The sequence below is a fragment of the Diachasma alloeum genome, unplaced genomic scaffold (genome assembly GCF_001412515.2).
Source record: "Diachasma alloeum isolate Michigan unplaced genomic scaffold, Dall2.0 Dall_scaffold_00661, whole genome shotgun sequence".
Taxonomy (NCBI): domain Eukaryota; kingdom Metazoa; phylum Arthropoda; class Insecta; order Hymenoptera; family Braconidae; genus Diachasma; species Diachasma alloeum.
Genome location: NW_021680793.1, coordinates 196224 through 219149, shown reverse-complemented (window position 1 = coordinate 219149; position 22926 = coordinate 196224). Strand labels below are relative to the sequence as shown.

At 35.3% G+C, this 22926-nt stretch overlaps 1 protein-coding gene across 4 annotated transcripts in view; it reads left to right on the top strand.

The window, feature by feature from the left end:
- The window catches only part of LOC107044025 (gamma-taxilin), a 26675-nt gene extending 9114 nt beyond the window's left edge, over positions 1-17561 (top strand). For all 4 annotated transcript variants that reach the window (XM_015265761.2, XM_015265759.2, XM_015265762.2 and 1 more), the window contains exons 4-6: positions 9538-10182; positions 12208-12366; positions 16279-17561. In XM_015265761.2, the coding sequence (XP_015121247.1) occupies positions 9538-10182; positions 12208-12366; positions 16279-17124 (1650 nt within the window). In that variant the 3' untranslated portion in view covers positions 17125-17561. The remainder of the gene's footprint in view (positions 1-9537; positions 10183-12207; positions 12367-16278) is intronic.
- The last annotated feature ends 5365 nt before the right edge of the window (positions 17562-22926 follow it).

Genomic DNA, 22926 nt, shown 5'->3' with positions numbered 1-22926 from the left:
CAAAATGCTTACCTAAGCAATCCCACGGTTTTCTTCACTAATACGGTTTCGTGCATTCGTTTGTATAGAAACCTACACAGTCAAACAGTTCAGCACCCTGAACTGGACCTGTAGAAACCGTGGAACTGCTTACGCTGGTGTCCATGGGACACCGTGGGACTGCTGAGCAATCTTTGGATGAAGGGAATGAGAAACCTCGTTTCCCGTTCCCATCGTCCACCACTTTGAGCATAATAATTATAATTATTAAATAAATCGACGTATTGATCGATCTTAATACGTCACATTCGGTAAAGGAGTTAATGTACATGGATCCATCTGTCCCCCATTGATTATTAACGTCGGGTGATCCTCGTTTATCAACTGTTTTAACCTTCTATGGTGAATTTCAATATCCCTCTACACTGAGAGAAAAACGACAGAGTTCTCAAACAAGTCTTATTCGTACCAAGAAAATAGTTTTTTGAAAATGATCAAAAAAGGATTTTTTTGTACCAATCATGCAGGCAGTACACAGTGATGAAAAATTTTTGTCCCAAAAATAGATTTAGTACTTCAAACAAAATTGCATTCTCTGTACACGCAAGAAATGTCATTTCCAGCACTACTCCTTCATTATTCGATACTGCCATACGTATTTTGCTCCCGAAAATGTTCGTTTTATGCGAAACAAGTGACAGTAGATTCTCGTTTCGGCTATCTAATAATCACAGACAAAAAATGAACCTTTAAATGAAACAATAATAATGATATGATGGCAAGCTTGTAACTTAAGGACAAAATATTTCTTGATGAGTGTTCCTCTATATGAGATATTTTCATCCTGAAAAGGCACCATCTCGTGTGAATTATCTGTCCCTTGAGACAAATATGTCGTTGTTGTCAAAAGCAGAGCAATTATTCATGTTTGAGACTTTCAAATTCAAACCAAACAAATTCTTTTTTGGCTATTTTCAATTAGCGATTTTGTTGGTCCCAACAAGACTTGTTTGACAATGTGTTTGTTTTTCTCTCAGTGTATGGCGTTTAAAACGGAATGCCGGCGTTCCTACTCAAGCGTCTTACTACGGTTTTCACCTTAGAGTGTATAAATTTAACAATGTTCTATACAAGAAAACGTTTTCTATGATCAGGGAATTTCTTCAATTCGACCGGGAAAAGTCAGGGAATTTTGTTGTAACTTCCAGGTGGTCATCCGGAAGGGAGGGGGGGAGGGGGGGAGGTCAAAGGGCAAAAACAAAATAGAATTAAAAAACAGAAGAGTATAAAATATGTTTGAATGCTTATCGTACGAAAATAGTAAATTAATTGAATTCATCGTCTAAAGAAGTCCGAACATCAGTGGGCGTAAATATAGCAATAATCTGTAATGATCAAATATTGTTTTATGTTTCATTCTGAACTCATTAATTTCGGTGACAGGACTATTTATTTAACACATGACAAACTTAACACTTGAATAATCAATATTAAATTTTTTGCATCAAAAATAGGTTTTTTTTAAAGTTCAAACTAGTTACGTCCACGGCGTGAATCCTGGGTAATGCCAAACTTTGGTGAACACTGAATGTCTACCACTATAAGTTGAATATTGGTTCTCCGATAAAGTATGGAGTTTCATAAAGAAAACGATAATTTTTTGTGAAATTTTCCATATTTAATTATATATTCAATTCTTTTTGGTGTAAACAAGATACAGCAAAGAATAAAAAGGAAGACCCATTGTTACTATCTATCACAACAATGTCACCAGAACCATATATCATTATATGGGTCGACCGCACCGATATTACATCCAAAATGGAGAACTTGCATGAATTTTTTTCAATTTTCTAATCTCAAGCTTGGGACCCGAATAATTCATTTTTCCTTCACAAACATTTGAAATATCGTTCATTAATTAATAATTAATTGTTAAAAGTTGAAGATTTCAAACGCTTTGAAATCACTAATGATGTCACACAGACAGTTGAGTGCTGGTCCAATCACAGAAGGGCTCGAGCCGACCTAACCCAACCTTGAGGTACGCCTCGGCCAATGGAGACCCACTCCCCACCCTCTTCTTTTTTGACCAATGAAGCGTTACCTGACCGTCTTCGTGACGTCATGACTGCAAAATTGGCCTCGAAAACGACTGATTTTCAAATAATTACCATAAGACATCTAGGCAATATTCCTCCATAATTTTCGCCGTTTAGCTATTCATATGTTACGAAGAATGTGTGAATAGGGGAATTAGAAAGAATTGAGCTTCATACAAGTTCCCTATTCCGTCCAATGGACATTTTACCGTCCACTTCCAAATTATAGCGTCCAGAATGAGACGACGTCATGTGAGTTTGGATGCCGTCCCATGGACGTCCGGACATCACCTCCCATTAGATGGGTGAAATGGACTCAAAAATGGGTCAAATCGACGTTGCAATAACGTTGGAAAATTGTCCGATGGACGACTCCCTGTTTTTCTTTATTGCCATCACTTTTGTATCGTCCAAAAGTGATCCAATGAACATCCCAAATGGAATTCTATTTTTCCCAATATCCTGGTCGTTTTTCGTCCCAGAAACGGCATAGATAACGTCCAAATAAGGTCCAACGGATGCCCTAAATGGAGTCCTTTTTTCCCAAGTGTCTGTCCATTTTTCGTTCTAGAAATATCATAGATAACTTCTAAAAGAGGTGCAACGGATGTCCCAAAGGACGTTTCATTTATCTTTCAGCATCTGTCAATTTTCAGTCCGACAATCGTCGCAAATAACGCTCAAAAATGTTACATTGGACGTCTTATAGGACTTGCAATTTTCATCTTAAGGGGATGGACAGCCATATATTACGTAAAACGATTTTCATCTATTTTGAACCTCGCCCTCCTGCTGAGCTTTCAAAGATCATGTCTCGCGAGGATCATACGTTACAAGGGTTAAGACTCCGTTGATCGCACTATGAGCGCACTTTTTCCGATTTTTTAAATTGCACTGCAGTAAAGCTTCAGAAAAATTTGAAAAAATTTGACATCTCATTTTGAAGTGTCTGGGAGCCCTATTAATCAACATATCCGCTTCAAATATCATAAGTAGTTAGATTATCAAATTTTTAATCCGAACCTCCGAGCCGTGCACCGTGTATAAGGCGAATTTTTAGAAAAACATGCCAACTTTGAGCTTCAATATATAATTAAGGGCAACGCGAATAAAAAATATCTCCGCGGACTTCTTCAAGTATACGATCTAGATCACTCTTGATTTTTTTCTGATTTTTCATAGATCTTTCCAATTTATCATTATGTCGATTTATGCTGGCGCGGCGCTTAGGGCGCGCCCAACGCCGTTCGCAACTTTTATGCGACTAACGTCATAAATTACAAGAGTTGTACTTCACAAGGGTCATATCTCACGTGAGTCACACTTTGTGAAGTTCATGTCTTGTGAGGAACTTTGCAAGAATCTTACCTCACAAGGGTCAAACTCCGCAAAGGTCATACCTTATAAGGAGTGAATTTCACTACGGTTTTTTTTGTTTTGAACAACTGGAAAGGGCCTAGATCTCTGTGATTAATAAATTTTCCTGAATCCTGACAAACCCTCAACTTAATCCCTAAAGGATAGAAATCAGTTTACTAAGGCAGGAAATGATAATGCAGAAAATTGAATCAAACTCAATAAATAACTAGATTTTAGTTTTGAGGCTTTCGCGGCAATTATTAATGACATTTTTGGCTTCCGGATGGATGCCGCGTTTGGTTTCAGCATTGCGCCGACATTTTGCAAACATTGCAATCTGCATCTTCAGGGCTATGAGCTCCGATTCTGAGCTCCGATGTCTGGGGGTTGTCCTTATATGTCTTCCCCTGTGATGGCGGGGGAAGGAGAAGCGGAGTGGGTCAGCCAATCGTATGTTTTTAATTGATCAACTGGTCAATTAAAAAACCGGGAGGACGGTTTTTCAAATGGGGTTCACTTGATATTCTCTGTCGCTGTTGAGGTTGTTAGGATTTTTATGGATTTCCAAACCCTCTCGGTATTTCATTTCGAAATACCCTTGAGATTTGGCCAACATTCTGGCTTGGTTGTACTGGATAGTATGTCCAGTGTTCATCCAGTGTTCAGCCAGGGCAGACTGTTTTGAGTGACCGTATTTGGAACACCGTTGGTGTTCCTTGATCCGTGTACTGATCTTCCACCCGGTTTCTCCAATGTATACTTTCCCGCATGTGCAAGGGATCTCGTACACTCCTGGTGTTCTCAGGGGTGGTCTTGGATCCTTTGCACTCGGCACCATCTGTCCGATCTTCTTTGGGGGTTGGAAGATCGTTTGGATGTTTTGTTTTCCCAGTACTTTACTTACGCGTTCTGTTATGCCTCTCAGATAGGGGAGAAGGGCCACTTTAGGTCTTTCCTGGTTTTCCTCAGTCTCCTCTCGGGGAGCAGAGAGCTTGCTCTGTAGCTTATGCTTGCCTTTCGAATTTGATGGATGTTATATCCATTCTTGGTCAGAGCTCTCTCAAGATGGTCAACTTCACTGTCGAGGGTTGGAGGGTTGGGAGATTGTGAGTGCTCTATGCATTAGGGAGCTAATGACAGAGTTCTTTTGGGAGGCGTGGTGATGGGAAGTGGCATTCAGATACCTATCTGTGTGAGTTGGTTTGCGATATACTTGGTTACGTCGAACCAGCACATCTAGAAACGGAAGACATCTGTCCTGCTCAGTTTCCATGGTGAACTTGATACTTGCGTGCTGAGTATTCAAGAACTCCAGGAACTGAGTTAGAGCAGTCTTTCCATGTGACCAGATGACAAAGGTGTCATCCACATACCTGAACCACACAGTTGGTTTCTGAGACGCTGACTTTAATACTTCGTTCTTAAAATGTTCCAAAATATACAAAATAACTAGACTGACCTTCTCACAATGAAAATGATTCGGATAAAAAATAGGGTGATAGGAGCATTTAAAAGCCAAAAATAGGAAAAAAAACTGAAGATGTAGACTGCAATATTTGCGAAACGTCGACGCAATGCTGAAGCCAAACGCGGCATCCATCCGGAAGTCAATAATAATACTAATAATCATGGCCGCGAAAGCCTGAAAACTAAGAAAAAAAGACGTTATATTTTGACATACAGACCAAAGTAGGTCGGGTCAAAAGTTTTTCCTACTTTTTTAGGTACAAAAACAACTTTTTTTTTTACTACTTTCATCAACTGTCGAGGCGAGAGTTATGATGGATCACCGGCGTGGACAGAACATTAACTTTCGGTCGTTTGATTCTACGTTTGAGTTTCCAATATTATTACTATTAACCCTTCAGAACTCGCGCTCAGCTACCGACCTTCGTTACTCGCGTAGCTGCGCCGCCCGTGCTTTCAGTAACGCAGCGTTGTCACGTTCATAGGTACGCGCCGAGCGTGCGGCGAGCGGGAAACAGCAACAGCGGAATTGAAAATTTTACATCCTTCGTTACTCGCGCTGGGCGCTACGGCGCCGCTTTTGCGTGTGAGCCTCAACAATTTATTATTTTTCGTAGCCTTGATGGATTTTCAGCGGAGAAGAACCTTGCTAATCCATTCTAAATGATTCAAGCTAGGCATTCTAATTTTTTCAATTTTTTGAAAGCTCAATTTTGCAAGAGGCAAGCGAAAATTTGAAAAAGGCGGCGCGGCGCTTATAGCGCGAGTTCTGAAGGGTTAAACTGTTATTTGAGTGCTACCATACAACATTCAGTTCGATTATTTTCATTTATCAGTTTTCTTTTACTGTAACGTCGAATCAGTTACGAATCATTAACCCCTCACGTACGGGGTCGATGCATGGTATCGACCCATGTGAATGTGAACGCTCGTTTCCAAAATTGATTATTTCCAAATCTATGAAGGATAACTTGATCAGAAAGACAAAATTGGAAACCGGAATACTGCAGCTTCAAGTAGATACCGGTTTCATAATTCTCCATTCATTAGAAATAATCAAATTCGAGTAATATTCAGCACACACTACGTTTGGTATCAGAAGGGTCCCGTCCGTGAGGAGTTAAAGTTCATTTTGTCTTCACAAACTACATGAGTTTCATTTAGACTACCTCCGATGCTTCCGATCCAAGCACTTCCATAACTCGTGACTATTATCTACGAAATCAAGATAATAATGACGAACATTTACGCTAACATATCCTTTTGCTTCCGAATGGAAGCTTTGTAATCGTCTATTTTGACAATGTTCTAATTTCACTTGAAAATGACATAGAATGTAATGAAACGTGAAGATATAATGTTTTTAGAAAATTTGTGTGTATTAGGGTGGCCGTTAAGGCACCCGTTCCAGAATTTTTAACGTGCCACCCCCTCAAGACTCGAAATAAATTTTTGAAACAATCTTCTTAAAATTTCAGCTCTTTATCAGCTCTTTATCTCAAGAGCTTTGTTTTTCCTATATGAATAGCACTTTTTTCCCATAAGAATAATTGCACTATTGGACACTGAGAAAACATGAGTTTTTTATACTTATGTCTTTACTTGTATGAAGAAATTCATGGCTCGAAAAATACCAAGCGCACAATATCTCACACTAACAAAAAAATTTTACGCCAAGAAATTTTGTACTTGTCCGAAAGATGAGGGCAATTGGTTCATATCAAGAAAACGAGTTCCCAAGTCAATTCAAGTGGTATTTGCATTAAAATATTTTCCAATTGAAGCTAAAAACTTAGTAAATGAATTAATTCATTTTTACTTGGTTTGAGAAATCGCTTTCTTGTCATAAAAAAAATTGTCCTCGTCTTTAGAACAAGTACAAAATTTCTTGACCGAAGTTTTTTTTTCGCCGTGCAAGATATTTTGCTCTTGAAAATGTTTAAACCACGAGTTTTTTGATGTAAGTAAAGACGTACTTGTCAAAAAACTTTTTTTTCTCAATGTATGATGTGAACAAAAAACGAAAAATTTTCCATAAAAGTAGTTCATTTTACTCAGTAATTTTCCATGATTATAAAATTTTTAGTGACATAAGAGAGGGAGGGGGACATAGATTCGAATTTTCCATGAAAATCTCGTGTTATTCTTATGGAAAAAAAACAAGGATCTTGGGGAGCGTTTTAGAATTGAGATAGCTGAAATTTTTAGAGGATTTTTAAAAATTTATTTCACGTCTTTTGAGGGAGTGGCATATCAAAAATTCCGAAATGGGTGCCCTAACGGCCACCCTAGTGTGTATATCCTTATATGTATGTGCTGATTTTTTATAAATCTTCGCGAAATACGGATCAAAGTTCCAGCTAAAAATCCAAAATTTCGTGGAATAATTGGCACTGCTTGGGAGCACATCTGAGCCTAATTTCGCTCAATTGGTCAAGCTGTTTTTGAGATGGAGCAATTCCTCGTAAATCTTTTTTCGTCGATATCTCAAAAACTATGCAACTGAATTAAACATTTTAACATCAAAATATTCCTTTTGCTACTATCTAAACACCTAACTAGTAGTAATATAACTTGGGATTCGGAGATAGCTTCATAGTTTCATAATGACAAGGCGTTGAGTGGCTTCTCAAATACATACAATCAATCTATTCAAATCGAAATGAATAATGTAATATACGAATCATTACCAAATGTGACGAAATTTCGCAACTATCAGTTTACATTTAGTCACTTCAGTTTGGTTCAGTATAGCAAGGGAAAGTAGGACCTAAATTATGACACGAGAAAAATTGACCTCTCATGACGGTCATTTTTTCTGACCTGACGGATTTTAAAAAGTGACGTTATTCCGCATTCTCACAACTGTTTTAATTATTGTCAAGTTTCAAGGTGTCAAACGGGACTGTCAATTGGAAAGTCAAGCTGTACTCTAGACTGACGTACAGGAAACATAAGGTTCAAGTGAAGGACTGAAGAGTTGCACGAATAATTTATGTTTTATTATTTGAATGATTATAAAAATTTGGTATGTAATCACTAGCTGAAATAAAAGAAATCACTTGTAATCATGGCTCCACTCAATTCGAATGTGAATGCCTGTCGCGAACCTATTTAAGCATACAGCTACCCTCACATATTTGGAGTTGTCTTCTTAAAGATAATCGGGCGAGGAGGAAATATAGGAGGTGCGGCGGAGGGGTTTCTATTGTTTTCCTGCCGAAAACCAATCGCTGAACGAAAAAATTTTTTCCATTCGGATTTAAAATTCAGGCAATATTAGGGAGTATCTCCGGTTAAAAATTATTCTTGGAGTTAATCAAATTTATATGTATCTGTTCCACGCATTGAACGGTTTTCAGATTTTTTTTTTTTTAATAAATAAAAAAATAGGAGCTGGTACCACCGGCTCGAGGGAGCTCCAATCACAACGCTTCATCGCTCTCTCTCAAGAGACGTTTAAATTTATCGCGCTACCCCCACCCGATCGGTACTTGGGACTGCTGCTCGTTTGGGCTACGTGTGCGGAAATTACATTTTGCAGTGCTTTTTTCGCTATTATTAATAAACAATGCTCCTAGGCGACAATCTTTTTCACTGAAAAAATTATTGATCACATGTTCTAAATGTGTCTAAAGTTTCATGACTTTGACTGCATTTTTTCCTTGGGTTTTGCAGTTTTTTTGGTGATTTCCATAAGATCACGGGTTAAATGACCACCTTTTCAAAAATTCATAATAAATTAACTATGCTCCTCAGCAGTCTCAAACTTTGTGCACGCCTTTTCCATTATTTAAAGAATACGTTAAAAAAAAGAAAAAAACGGCTGCTTTTTTTCCAACCCTCCCAGCTCACCCGATTATCCTTAAGGTGTTTCGTGTATAGATTACCGGAGGGTGAAACTGAAGGGAAATCTTAATCTTGTTCTCGAGCCCTGATTCAATCATTGAACATGCAATTGTTCAGTTTTCAAGTAACTATTCAAGTGTACATTTGAACATTTTTTTAATATTGATTTTATTTATCAGATTGATTGATTTTTTCTCATCACCTACGGGTGTCAAATAATTTTTATTTGATGTTTTTCTAATTATTGAAATAATATTAAAATGCGTCTCGAGTTGGTAAACCTGTCGAGTATTTTCTCTCTCTCAGTTCCATGGCTCAACCCATACCTTTCTCATGATACTCACTGACATTCGAATCACGCGCCAGCGCGCGAGGGCGTAATTGCCCTGAAACTCATAATTTTCCGAATCATTTGTCCAAATAACTTTCTTATGAAATCTGAAAAAAATCTGACACTTATACGTGTTCTCTAGAAAGATTTGATTCATCACCCACGAGTTTTTCCTCAATAGTTCATTATTTTTTCAGGTGCCATGCTAATTTCCCTAATTGAGAGTGGAGTAATCTTGGAGGTCATAGCTGGAGGGATTACAAAACATCCAAATTTCATTTTTCTTTCTTGAGACTGAGATCTGAAAAAAATGTGCAGGAATTCTCGATGATGCAGCATACTCAGACATTTCTGCCATGAATGTTCCAATTTTTTTTCATTATTTTGACTTTTCATGCGAAAAACCTTAACCAATTCTCTACTTAATACAATCTATCGATTTGTTTGTAGGCAACTGCTTCAACCCACGGCAAAAAGCACTCGAAACAGAAAAAGCGAGACTCTACGTTCCTCTACGGAAATGAAGTGGCAGAAATTCTCAAATCTTCGGACACGTCAGAGCAAAAATTATCAACAGTTTGTAACAAATACGCCGAGATGCTACATGCTAATCGTAAACTAATGATGGCTTACAAAATGGCAGAAGGTAGAATTGCTAAAATGCAACAGGAGAATGAACAATGCCAACAACAGCGTTCTAAAGCCGTTCTGGCACGATCAAGATTAGAAAATTTATGTCGTGAGTTACAGAAACTAAATAAAGCTCAAAAGGAGGAAATTGATTTGAAGTTGCGACTGGAGGAGGAGAAACGAAAGGAGATTTCTGCAACTTTTCAGAGTGCATTTGCTGAGATGAGTACACTCACTAATCAAAATACTGAGAAAAATACGAAAATGAGGGAGGAAAATCTGGAGATGAGAGAAAAAATTAAATTTGTTAGAGAGAGAATTGAGTTGAGTGAACAACAGTTGGAAAAGGTCAGACAACAGGCGCAGCTTGAGTTACAGTTGGCCGAAGCGAAAATGGCCAAAGTTAAAATGGAAATGACTGCTGAGAAAGAGACATTGCTGAAAGAGAAACAGCAGTTGTTACTGGTACTTTTTCTCCATTTTTCATCATTGAAGGTCAAGTAGATTATGAAGGAATAAAATGAATTAAAGGATGGTGGGGCAAAATGGACACATTTTACTTTTTTTCAATGTTCATAGCAATCAGAAATCAGAAGTAAATTCATCAGTTGAGCTCAGTTTGAGCTCAGCACGACGAAGAAGAATGACACTGTACAAGGAAAAATATTTATCCCGTTTCAACAACAGTTCAATAAATTATGAATGTTTCAAAACAAAATTCAAATTGTGCATATCGCCCCCCTTTCTGCAATTTCACGAAGAAAAAAATCATACGAAACATTAATGTACAATTTAGGTAATGGGAGAGCAACATTGTATTCCAGAAATTTTTGTTTGAAATCAAAACAAACATGTGAGACAAAGAATAAGTTCTCCCTCTTAAAATTCAATTTTTCGCAAAACAAACAATAAAATTTGTGAGTTTTTTATGAAAAATACGAGAAAAACAAATAAATTTTAGTGCATTTTTTGAAAACTCAGACAATTTTTACGGTACATTGTTTAGTAATTTTTATGAAATTTCTCTTGTAATATTTCGTTGATCTTTTCTCCTTGTATGCGATATTGAGTGGTTTTAAGGAAAAATAACCGAAATTTTCTTAACTACATAAAGTCTCTCGTTTAGTATGTCAAATCAATTATTTGAAGAATAGAAGTAACGAATCCTCCAATTCAGTATATGAAAAATTACCACAAAATTTCAGAAGTTTTTTTACATTTTTTATCGGAAAGTATACCCGAAGAGAAGAAGAATGAGCGGAATCGGAGCTCTCTAACTCAATTATTGGCGGAGATATTGAAGCTTTAATTTTTGTTTTCTTTTAAAAACTTTTTCCATTCTAATGACGAGCTACTAAGAATAACATAAATAACTTGAACCCTCAGATTTCATCGACATCTTCTCTTTGCGAAAAAAAAAGTTTTTTTTTATGTATATATGTATTTCGGCATAGAAAATCCTAACAGAAAGTTTCAAAAGGTCATTTGCGATCGTTCTCCATCCTTTTTTTTGTGTTTTTTATTTTCAAGAAAGCGACATTTTCTTCAGTTCTGAAATATGGTAAAAAAATTAATTGGCAACTGAATCGGGAAATGATTTTTCAATGAATGTTTCTGAATCTACAATACATGGAAAAAATGTCATACAAGCCTTTTTATAGATATCATTCTGCTCTATAAGAAAGATTCATCCCTAAATTTCCCTATCTCCTTTAGATTTCGAGATATTTTAGGAGAACTAATTCTTTGAGAGGACTAAATTTGGTTTTTCTCTCCATTTCACCTCCGAATTCTTCAGAGCACCAAAATTAAGAATAAATGTTGGTTAGGAAATTTTCTTAACTTTACAATGAAAAAAACAAAAAAAGAAAAAAGGGCGGGGAATGACCCCAAATAACCGTTTGAAACTTTCTTTTTGAGTTTTCCATGCCAAAATACATAAATACACAAAAAGCTATAGATATTTTTTTCAACTGAGAATATTATCGACACAATCTATGAGTTCAAATTGTTTTGGTTCTTAGTGGCTCGTAATTAGAATTGAAACGAAAAAGTTTTTAGAAGAAAAAAAAATTTAATCTTCAATATCTCCGCCAATTAGTGAGGTGGAGAGTTCCGATTGCGTTCGTTTTTACTTTCCGATAAACTGTAGAAAAAAGGTTTTAAAATTTTACGGCTTTTTTTCATAAACAGAATTGATGGAGTTGCTCATCTAGAAAAAAGTGACAAATTCATTTCCTGCAGTTCATTCGCCGCGTCTAAAGTGAAATTTTACACTATCCGAATGCTTAATCACTTCATCCACGTTGAGATAGATAATATGTAATTTCACATTATGCAGGAATTATTTTAAAGATGGAACATAGATAGAACGTAGACAGGTTACTGTTTTCTGAAGGTGAAAATTCAAACTAATTTATACCTTGTTTTTGTCCTCATAATCCACATAATCATTAATATTAATATTATTCCAACATGCTCTCATTGCAGAAATTAACCGAGTATCAAGTAAGAATACAGGAGCTGCAGGCCACTGAAGTGGGGCTGAGAAGTCAGATAAGCATGTATACCGAGAAGTATGATGACTTTCAAAATGCACTCACGAAGAGCAATGAAGTTTTCAGTGGTTTCAATGAAGAGATGGAAAAGGTAATTCACTATAATGAATTTAAAATTATTGACATAGTCAATCGTTGATATAAATCCTTTTCTATTAAATTCAATGGATTAGCGAACGTAAGAAATTATGTAGAAATTGAATTGAGTTTCCCTGAATAGCTATTAGTTTCACCTAAATGAATGCGTTCATTTGTGAGGAAATTTTCGTTGAAAGTGGATTGGTCGTTTGTAATGCGCAATAAAAATTGACCACAATTAAGCAAAGAATTCATTTCGATGAATTTTACCAAATTAAAATTTTTTATGTCTCTTATTTTGTGAAAAATGTTTAAACTAATGATTTTAGGGGACAATGTCTAAAGAATGTTTAAATGTTGAGTACTTTTCATGCAGTCCATCAGATTTCCAGTAGTCTTTATCCGATTTTTTGATAAAATATGGCACGTTTTTTCCATGTAAGAAAGTTCGAAGAAAATAATTGGCCTTGAGTACTCCTCTCAATCAATCATCAATCATCTTATTGGCTAACATCTGTGAAAGAAATAATGAGAAATCGATATTTCATTTTTAATTTTGAAATTTTTACTATAAACATGTCACGTGACAGAAAAATTACTGTTTTATTTTTTAAGAATACAGGTAATTTTGGATAAAAAATCACGCTTTCAGTTTTTTTTGTCAGGGATTTTCCAAGACATTCAATCCAATAGATAAATTTCTAGATGGCATCGTTAAATTAATTCAATTAATTGAACTGGGGAACGTCCGAGAACTCATCGAGATCTTCATATTGATACTTTATATTATCCATTCGATTCACCAGATGAATTGTTATAAACGATGATGTAACGATTTTAGCATGTCACGTTTTGAAAAGTGCCAATTTCTTCCTCTCAATGACAAAACTTTCTCGGTTTCTGTCCGAATCTATGGAGATATTTCATACTAAGCTGCAAATACATTGAATTACTTCAGCATTGGTACCTGATTCATTCATTTATCTGCAATTTCCATTCATTTATAAAAGATCCGATTCATTAAATAAATTTCCACGATTTTATCGTAAAGTCAATTTGGATTGGATTTTCTGAAACGAATGAAACCCATCATATACCATTTTGAAGGGTATTTATTTTTCTTCAAAATCTTGCATAATATTTCTGACCCCCAATAGGACAATCCGTAATCGTGACGCTGGTCTTTTTTCGGGTTTTCATGCTAATTCCGTTCTCGCTTTTTGATAAACCATATATATTTTATACTCAAATTGATAAGGGAATTATTGGATTCTGGTCATTTCTCATTCTCACTATGGAACTTATAGACAGAAAATTGTTATTTTTCTTCATTTTTCCTTCCAAATGGAAGCTTTGAAATCATTGTATTTTCACATTTTCTAATTTTGCTTGGAAACGATGTAGAATGGTCTGAAACGTAAAAATACGAAGTTTGGACACCATGTGTGTGTGCTCACGGTCATCTCGTGGTCATTTTTTCGTAAATTAAACGAATAGAGGGCTAAAACAGTTCCAAAAAATTTGAAATTTTGTCAGATATTTGGTATTGAATTGGAGTACCTCTGTGCCAAATTTCAGCCCGATCGGTCCATTTGTTTTTTAGAGAGAGCAATTTGTATTTTTATCGTTTTTCGCGAAAATCTCAAAAACTATTAGACCAATTTCGATATTTTTTTTTCAAAATGTTCGTCTTGATGTTCTCTATCCGACTCAATCAAAATATGTGTACCCGTTCATACAAAGTTTTCGAGATATTTCGATTTTTCCGTTTTTCATAAAAAAAAAAACTTGTACGCACTCTACCCCTCGCAAAAATCGAGATATCAACTTGTTTTTCTGCTTTTTTATCGGCGATATATCGTCACTAAGGGTAGCTGTAGGCAAAAGTTCATGCTCGTAGCTCTTGTAGTTTGGGCTGTAGCTTGATACGTCAGTCGCCTCGAAAATCGCTTCTCTTTTATATATAAGATTCTAGAGATATTGGCAATTTTACATTTTCGGTTATCCCTAAATTTGTTGTTCCCATAATAACTTGAGGGAAAATTGGGATAGGAATATGATGTGAGAAAATAGTTTCTCTTGTAAATTGAAACAGAATTGCTATGGGTCCATTCGAAAGCTTACTACCAATAGAATTGGTAGAAATAAAAAATTAGAAATACAAATAACACATAAAATACAGTCATATGCCCTCTGCAGCATAGGTGCGGTGAGCTGCTTGTTTTTCTTTTATTGCAAGAAAATTGTTTTTTCGCTTCTAACTTGAAAATTTAATTTTGGCTGGATTTTTCTATCTCTTTGAGTTGAATCAGCGGGGAAGTCAACGTATCATCTTGAACGGTATAATTGGTTCTTCAAATTGTGATGTATAGAATACGATTTGATTGAATTTTCATGAAGTTATTAGAGATTGTTGCTGTTTCGAAGCTCATGTCACACCCCAAAATTCGGTCTTTTCATTCATTTTTGGACCTTTATACTTGGCCAATGTAGATTTATTTCACACCAATTTGAAGATCACAATGAGATCTTCAAAATTACGTATGATTTTTCTTCATTCCGTCCACTTGATCCATTGTTATAGGTAATTATGTTTCGAATTTGGCATGTCACAAATTGAAAATTTCACATTTTCTCATCGTTTTGTCCTGAATTATTATTTTCTGATTTGATTATCAGTAGAAATCGCATATCAGTTGTGAAGCTATTTTTTCGCAGACTCATGAGATCTTTTGGCAAACATTTATTCCTTCATGGGTTATTCGAAAATTCAAATTGCGATGGATTTTTCTAGCGCTTTGAGTCGAATCAGCGGAGAAATCAATAGGTCATCCTTAGAGGGCATTTTTCGTTCTTCCAATTGTGACGATGCGGGTTGTATGCTATATGGTGTATGTGTCAAATTTTGTTAGTTGCAAATTGGAAAGTTATTATTTCAGTGTTTTGTCCCGAGCTGGTGTCTTTCTCGTAGAATAACTCGTAGAAATTCTATATCCGACATGAAGCTCATAGAATAAGCTCCAAATTGAGAAATTAACCACTTTATTTCAGCCATTTTTCGCAGACTTATGAAAGTTTTAGGCGAAAATTGATATTTCTATTGAAAAAAAATCACTATGACTTGTTTGGATATACTCAGTCCAAATTAATGAAATATACTTGGTATGATTTTTGATTTAATTAAATCTTAATCGGTTCGATTGGGGGTTTAATATTCGATTTGAATCAAGAATTTTTTTCTGTGTATAGACATTACATTGGTTCCATTCGCTGGGATCATTGCAATTTTGATGTAGTTTCTTATTGGTGCCGTTGTCAAGTGAGTTCGATCAGTCGACGCAATCAAGAATTTGACTCAAGAATTCGAGATTGGAGAACAGATACAAATATTTGCATCAGTTCTTTAGTATCGAATTCAGTATCAGAACCACACAGCCTAAGTAGCGGGCGCGAAGCGCGCGTCTTGCCTAGTTTATTGAAAAATTCTATTTGTTTTTTGCGCTGATTCTATTGGCTATTCGATAAGGAAAACTCAGATTTCGAATTTCTGTTGGAATTTTTCTCTTCAGATTTTTTCTATAAGAATGCTTGGGCATCAATTTTCTAAGTTTTTTCCGCTGGATTTTGTATTGTTTTGTATTACAGACTCCGAGTGGAAAAAACTTAGAAAATTTGGGCCCAATAATACTAATAGACAAAATCTCAAGAGAAAAGTTTGAACAGAAATTCAAAATATATTGACTTTTTCCTATCAAATATGCAATAGAATCAGACCATAAAAGCAGGTAGAATTTTTCGGTAGAATTCCAACAGAAATTCTATAGAAACCCCATAGAATTTTCTAGCGAATTCGCTAGGTTTTCTATTGAATTTTTTCATGCAGATAGCCTATACATTCAATGAAAAATGCTCTCCATTTTTTCAGATGTCCAAGAAAATCTTAAAATTGGAAAAGGAAACAAGCCTATGGAAACAACGGTGGGAAAAAAGTCACGCAGCACTACTGGACATGGCAGCTGACAAGCAGACTCGTGATGCAGAGATGTCAAAACTCACTCACAAGCTCTCATTACTTCAGGAGCTGTGCAAAGCCTTTCAACGCGAGCGAACTGAACTCCTGGCCCAGTTACGTGCCCACGCCCACGCAAATCCATCCGACGATCCTACCAAAATAAATAAAATGGACATTCAACAGGTGGAGGAACTATCAAAAGACTGTCAAGAGTTGAAGGATAACTTGGTCCAATTACAAGGTTCTTTAGCAGAAGTCATCTTCGAGACTGAAAATGAGCAAAAAATCCAAGAATCTCAAGAAGAATCAGATAAAAATTTGAAGACTGAAACTGTTGTAATCAATTCTCTCTCAGCTGAAAGTAATAATGACCAAGAAATTAAAGATAAATTATCTGAAATTAAGGTTAGTGATAGTGAACCTGAGGAGACAAAAGAGAAAAGCAATTTGACGGAACATTCTCATGATGATAATCAATCAACAAATGCAATTACTGAAATAACTTCAAATTCACAAACTGTGATAGAGATGACCACAAAAGACATCACAATTACTGAAGATTCACAAAGTCGTAATAAATCTGACTGTGAGAATCCATCTTGTCTGGAAAAAAATGTCCCACTTTCAGAAACAACGGTCAAACTGTCACCTTCGCATTCGACTGATGAAGTTCAGAAAAATGATTCTGTGGTTTCTCCAGCTTCCGACGAAACCCAGAAGACTAATAATTCAGAAAAAAAATCTAAGGTGGGTACATAGGAATGTCCAGTAGTTCATTTGTATCAGGAGTGAAACATCTTTTCTTTTGCATATTTTTTTGGAGGAGGGGCAAAAAAGAAAAGGTAGATAATAATGTTCCCAATGGTATTGTCATGTATATTTAAGATAAGATGTTCATTAGTGTCACCTATATTGAGATTGTCAATATAGCTGATTACATTGAAGTTGTCATTTCGAGCGACTCATCGATCCACCAATTTACCAGTCAATCAGTCGTAAATTACGAGAATGTTTATACGAGAAAATATGTAATGGTGATTATTATACGTAACAAATTATGGACATAAATAATAATCAATTTCATGAAGATGATATAAGGCGTCGTGAAAATTTGAGTTTAATTCAATTTGTAAAATTTTAGATTGATTTAATTCTACTTGATTTCACATTAATAAACCGTTGGAAGAATTTTATCATAGAAGTATTGAGTGCGTATTTCATTGACCAAATTCTGTAAAGGAATCATAAGTAACTAACGAACGGGCGCTTCGCGCCCGTCACTGGATTAATTTATGCTCTGTTATTTTATTTTATTTTCTTTCCATTTCTGTCTTCACAATTAGACTAATTTAATTTTATTCATTCTTATTGTTATTATATATATTTTTATTTCTCAATTCACAAGTTACAACACTGAATGAAGAGAAATTTACCATAAATCACGTGAGAATACAGATCGACAAACAATTTTCGATAATCGTACCTAAAATTTTTCATTTCTTTCTTTTTTTTAAATTAATTATTACTAATGATCTGAAAATGTTAACCAATATGAACATTTTACATCCTTTTGATCTCATTTCAATGGAACCGAAGAAGAAAATTGCAAAACGAGATCGATTATCATTAATCAGTATCAATAGAATGAAAAAATCTATTTTTCTGTCTTCGAAATTTTTCAAATTGTTTTTTTCTTCTTAAAAAATGAAGGGAGATTAACATTTTTAACTTCTGTGATCGTATTCCGTTCACAGAACCAGGAAATACGAAAAATGTAGAGAAGGAAAATTAGAAATAAAGTTTAAAAATCGATTATTCAATCTTGAAAATTTCAAAACGTTTTTTTTTAATAATGAAGAAAAATTAATGTATTTTCTTCCTATTATCTAATTCTGATGGAAGAAAGTGAAAAGAGGAAGAGCAACGAGATCAACACGAAAACAGAATTTTTAATTTTTCAATGTCTAGGAAAAATTTGAAAATTGATATATGTTTGCGAATAATGAATCAATACACGTAAATTCAATTCCTATCTACACATTTTCATAGAACACATAAACAAATAGCAAAGAATTCAAATCGGCGATGAAAAATTTAATCGGATTATTGTAATGTAATAATATCAACTTTTGCAATTCACATCATTCAGTTGAGGTAAAGGACCCTACGACCGTCTAGTTAAGAGAGATGCATCGCATGTTCCATATTTCTCTCAGAGAAGAATCATAGAAACATAGTTTTCCACATCAAATATTCAAAGTAGATTATTCAGAGTAAAAATCATGAATAATCAATTCCTATTAACCCCTCGCGTACGGGGCCTTTGTGTTACGAAGCCTGACCTGCGCTTAATATCACTGAGATTCAATAAATTCTGATGCATCAAAAATTATAAAATGCATTGAAAATTGAAGCTACACTTCAAATTAGATTATCTGTCACAGTTTTGGAATTATCCAGTTTTGAACAGAATCATGCGTTTTTGCTTGGATCCATATACGTATATGGACCCCGTCCTTGAGGGGTTTTTATATATTTCAACGATGCAACAGTTTTCGAGATATTTCAATAAAAAGTGACATCATGAGGTATACGCCTTCTAAGAAAAGATAAAAAACAATTGCAAGGAATTTAATTTGATAAAAGTTTATATCTGTTGCTTTTATAAATTTATCTTTCCTCACTCATCAATTTCAGTTTGATTAATTGAATTAATTTAATGAGATATTTAACCGAGGGAATTCAGGTAAGTATGCGAATTTCTCTTACTTTAGGTAAATGACAAACGGTAATTCTGCGGAAAGTCATATAAACGTTGGTATTAAAGTTATATGCATCATGGCACTGACTTTCTCTTTATTATTCCTCATCCTGTAATTAGAATTTCAACTTTGGAAACAAAACTATTGGCGTGCTGTCGTCATAAATGTACTAGAAAAAGACATCACAAATTTAAATGGGAAATTGCTTTCGTCACAACATAGTCTATATATTTTTGCTAATAAATTAGCAATTTGCTTCCGAGTGGAATTTTTATGACGATGTAGGGGAGGGTGTGCCTGTACCACCCACCTAAGGGGAAATTCCAGTTTTATATTTTATATTTCAACATGAGTATAAAAAACGTATTTGTGAGACTTCTTCAACTATTGAACTCGTTATTCTCGAAGACGCCTAATTCTCCTTAGAATCCACAAAATTCATTGAAAATAAAAGACAGAGCCTATTGAGCAGTACTACCCGCCGTCGGGTAATACCGCTCGGCACGATTCCAATGCCGCTCATAGGGTTTTGCGTGTATCGCTCGCGCCGCAACTTAACCTGTATTCGAGTGCTGTTGAGCAACTACTGTGACCGATCCTATCAGCGGTATTACCGGCTCCGCTCGGCGTCAACAAAATTGTTGATAATTATTGACATGAGTGGAGTTTTGAGTTCGAATTGGTCTCAAATTACGCGTGAAAGTACCACGAATCGAATAACCACGATTTAATATGAGAATTCAGCGTTTGAAACTATCAAAAACCTTAATTACAAGTCCACAAATTTTGCACTGTAAAGATCTCAAAACTTCGTTATGTGTTTTTTCATATTTAAAGTGGTAAATAAAGTGAAATTTTTCCGACAATCACATCCTATCATCAAATTCTTCATGATCAGGAACAGAAAGAACTTTTCAAGTTGATGGTTGTGGACAAAATCGGGTGAGCGGTATTACCCGCTGAGCGGTACAGTCACACCCTCCCCTATTTTTAATTGAATTCAATGATTCATTTCCCTAAATATTGGTTTCAAAATGCATCTTTGCCACAGTAGATGATTCAATCAATCTTATGATCGATCTCTGTTAACATGGCATTGAGAAGAATATTTTAAATCACAATTGGATTCATTAAAACAATTATTTTTTCATTTATCGTCGAAAAACGATCGGTCACATTTACACACACATACATGCATACATACATACGCCCGGACATGATGTGAAAATAGCATATAGGGCGTTCCATACTCCTTCGATCAAATCAAAAGGCTCTTTTTCAAACTTAAAGAAAAATTGAAAATGTTGTCGACTTATTCCATACACGTTTTGGATAGTTACTAAATAAAGTTTTTTTTTTTTTAATTATGAGAAATCTCAATTTTAGGTTGAACCAGGTGCGTTTTTTTAAACAAATTATAACTCGATAAATATGAATTTTATCAAAAACGAGCAAAAGAACTTTTTTATTCAAAACAGGTGTGAATTTCAGGGAAAAAAATACAGACTCGAAATATATGTTATAGAGTAGGTACTGAAGAATTGCCGATACAATTGGCGCTCACTCATCTCCAATAGTTCTCGAGATTTTGAGTTTTTTATGAAGCTGCGCCAGTCGCAGGTTTCCCCTGACACACTAAGTTAGGGAAACGCGCGAAGTGAATCATACCCAATGGATTCTTAGCGTGGTACTTTCTTCGAACTTCAATCAATAACGAATTTTGGGAGATGACAAAACAGGTGCTCCTGACTTTATATTACTTACTGACAATTAAATGATTCCCGGAAATGTCAATGGACCGTTAACTGGTCCATAAGGCAACCGTTCACCTATCTGTTAGAAAAGTAATTAACCGCTTGAAAACTACATACAGCCGAATAAATAAAATAATTCACTTTTCATACGGTGACAGTTCTCAATATAAAAATAGGAAAAATTTCATTAATCTCGTTTACGATGAATTGGACTTCGGTATGAGTGCTGAATGGCATTTCTTCGCAACATCCCATGGAAAATCGCCTTGTGATGGCCTCGGTGAAACGGGAAAGAGAGCCACAGCTCGAGCGAACTTACAACGACAGTGTGGAAATCAAATTAAAACACGACAAGTCTTTTATGAATTCGCCAAAGACTCAATAAAGTCAATAGAAAGAATCCAAAATTCAAATTTCACCGGTTTTTCGTTGCCAGGGTTAACTTGCCAACGCGGCCATCGCCCGAAGGCCTTCAGCCAGGGAATGTTGAATGTGGAGTGCGTTTTTCCACTTGGAAAATCTGTGGAATATTCGGTTTTAAAATTGTGTTAAATTTTCAGATGAATATTATGTGGAAATTTGTGATGAAAAATTGGTGTGGAATTTTGGCCCGGCCAGGGCTCGAACCTGGGAGCTTCAGGTTGTGAATCTTATGCTGCTACCAAGTGCGCCAAACAGCCGGGTTTAGAAAAAATCCTTTGTATAGAATATCGGCAATTATTCGATACCTACTCTACTCTATAACATAAATTTTTTCAAATTTTTAGCGACATGCCCTCATGAGTTGCAAGCTTTTTAATTTGTTTATTAATTAATTCATTGTGAATTCAATTTTTTCGAGTCTGGATTTTTCCCCCCGAAATATACACCTGTTTTGAATAAACAAGTTCTTTTGTAGTTCTTTATTAAAATTAGTATTCATCGAGTTATATACTTTTTTCAAATCACTTATCTGGTCCAACCTAAAAATTTTGATTTCGCAGAATTTTCAAAAATAATTTTTTTTTCAAATATCATTTCAAGGCATGCTTGGAGTACTTCTACATCACATTCAATTTTCATCGAAATCGATAAAAAGCAGATTGAAATAGTATGAAACGCCTCATTTGTGAGTATGAAACTTCGAAAAATAAATTGGTGAGAAATCAAATCAAAATTGGGTTAAGAAATGAGAAACTGTCGCGAACGTTGGAACTAGACCCAAAATTGTCTCTAGAGACAGCGAATGTCAAAGCTCACTAGACGGCAGCGGTTTTGAAAGAACCAGTATTTCCAAGAGAGATGAATAACAGAGATAAAGGGGGTAACAAAATTCGTGCATGTTACCTACATAGCAGTGTATTTCGTGAAAAACAAGTCGAAAGTCAAGAAGCGGTTTTTTGATGGGATGAATATTGACGGAGATATTCACGATTGAATACCGAATACCAGATATTGAGTACAGTAAGAAGTATCACGACGCCTCATTCTTACCGTCAACTTCATTCTTCACTTGTTCAAAGATGAAAAACAATCGCATGTTAAAAAAACAACATGGAAATATGTTCATGGTCGAACATTTATCACCCCTTGGGGACGATTGCCTTATTGACGTCTACCAAAAGAAATTTCTCCAAAAGAGAATTACGGAAATAATTACTGGCCTTGATGGAGTTTTGAATTGACTTGATGATTTTCTAGTCTTTGGAAGTAGTGAAGAACAATACCAAAGTCTAAAAATTGTATTATAGATATGATAAGAAACTGTGATAACATTGAAAAAAGAAAAATTTTCAGTAGTAATACCACTAGTGCTTCGAAAATATCCGATTAATTTTGAAGCACGAGTGGTATTTGACGGGTTATTTTTCCACTCGAATTTCGGCCAAATAGAGTGCAGTGAACAACATCCGGATACATTTACAGAGCCATACATTTACAACCCACTTTTTTGTTTATCTGTCACACAGAATATTAAACGTGAAATGCGTTGAAAGATGAGAAACATTTGAAAAGCTACTAGTGAATTTCTGTCGGAAATTTTTTAGAAATTTCCAAAATAAAAC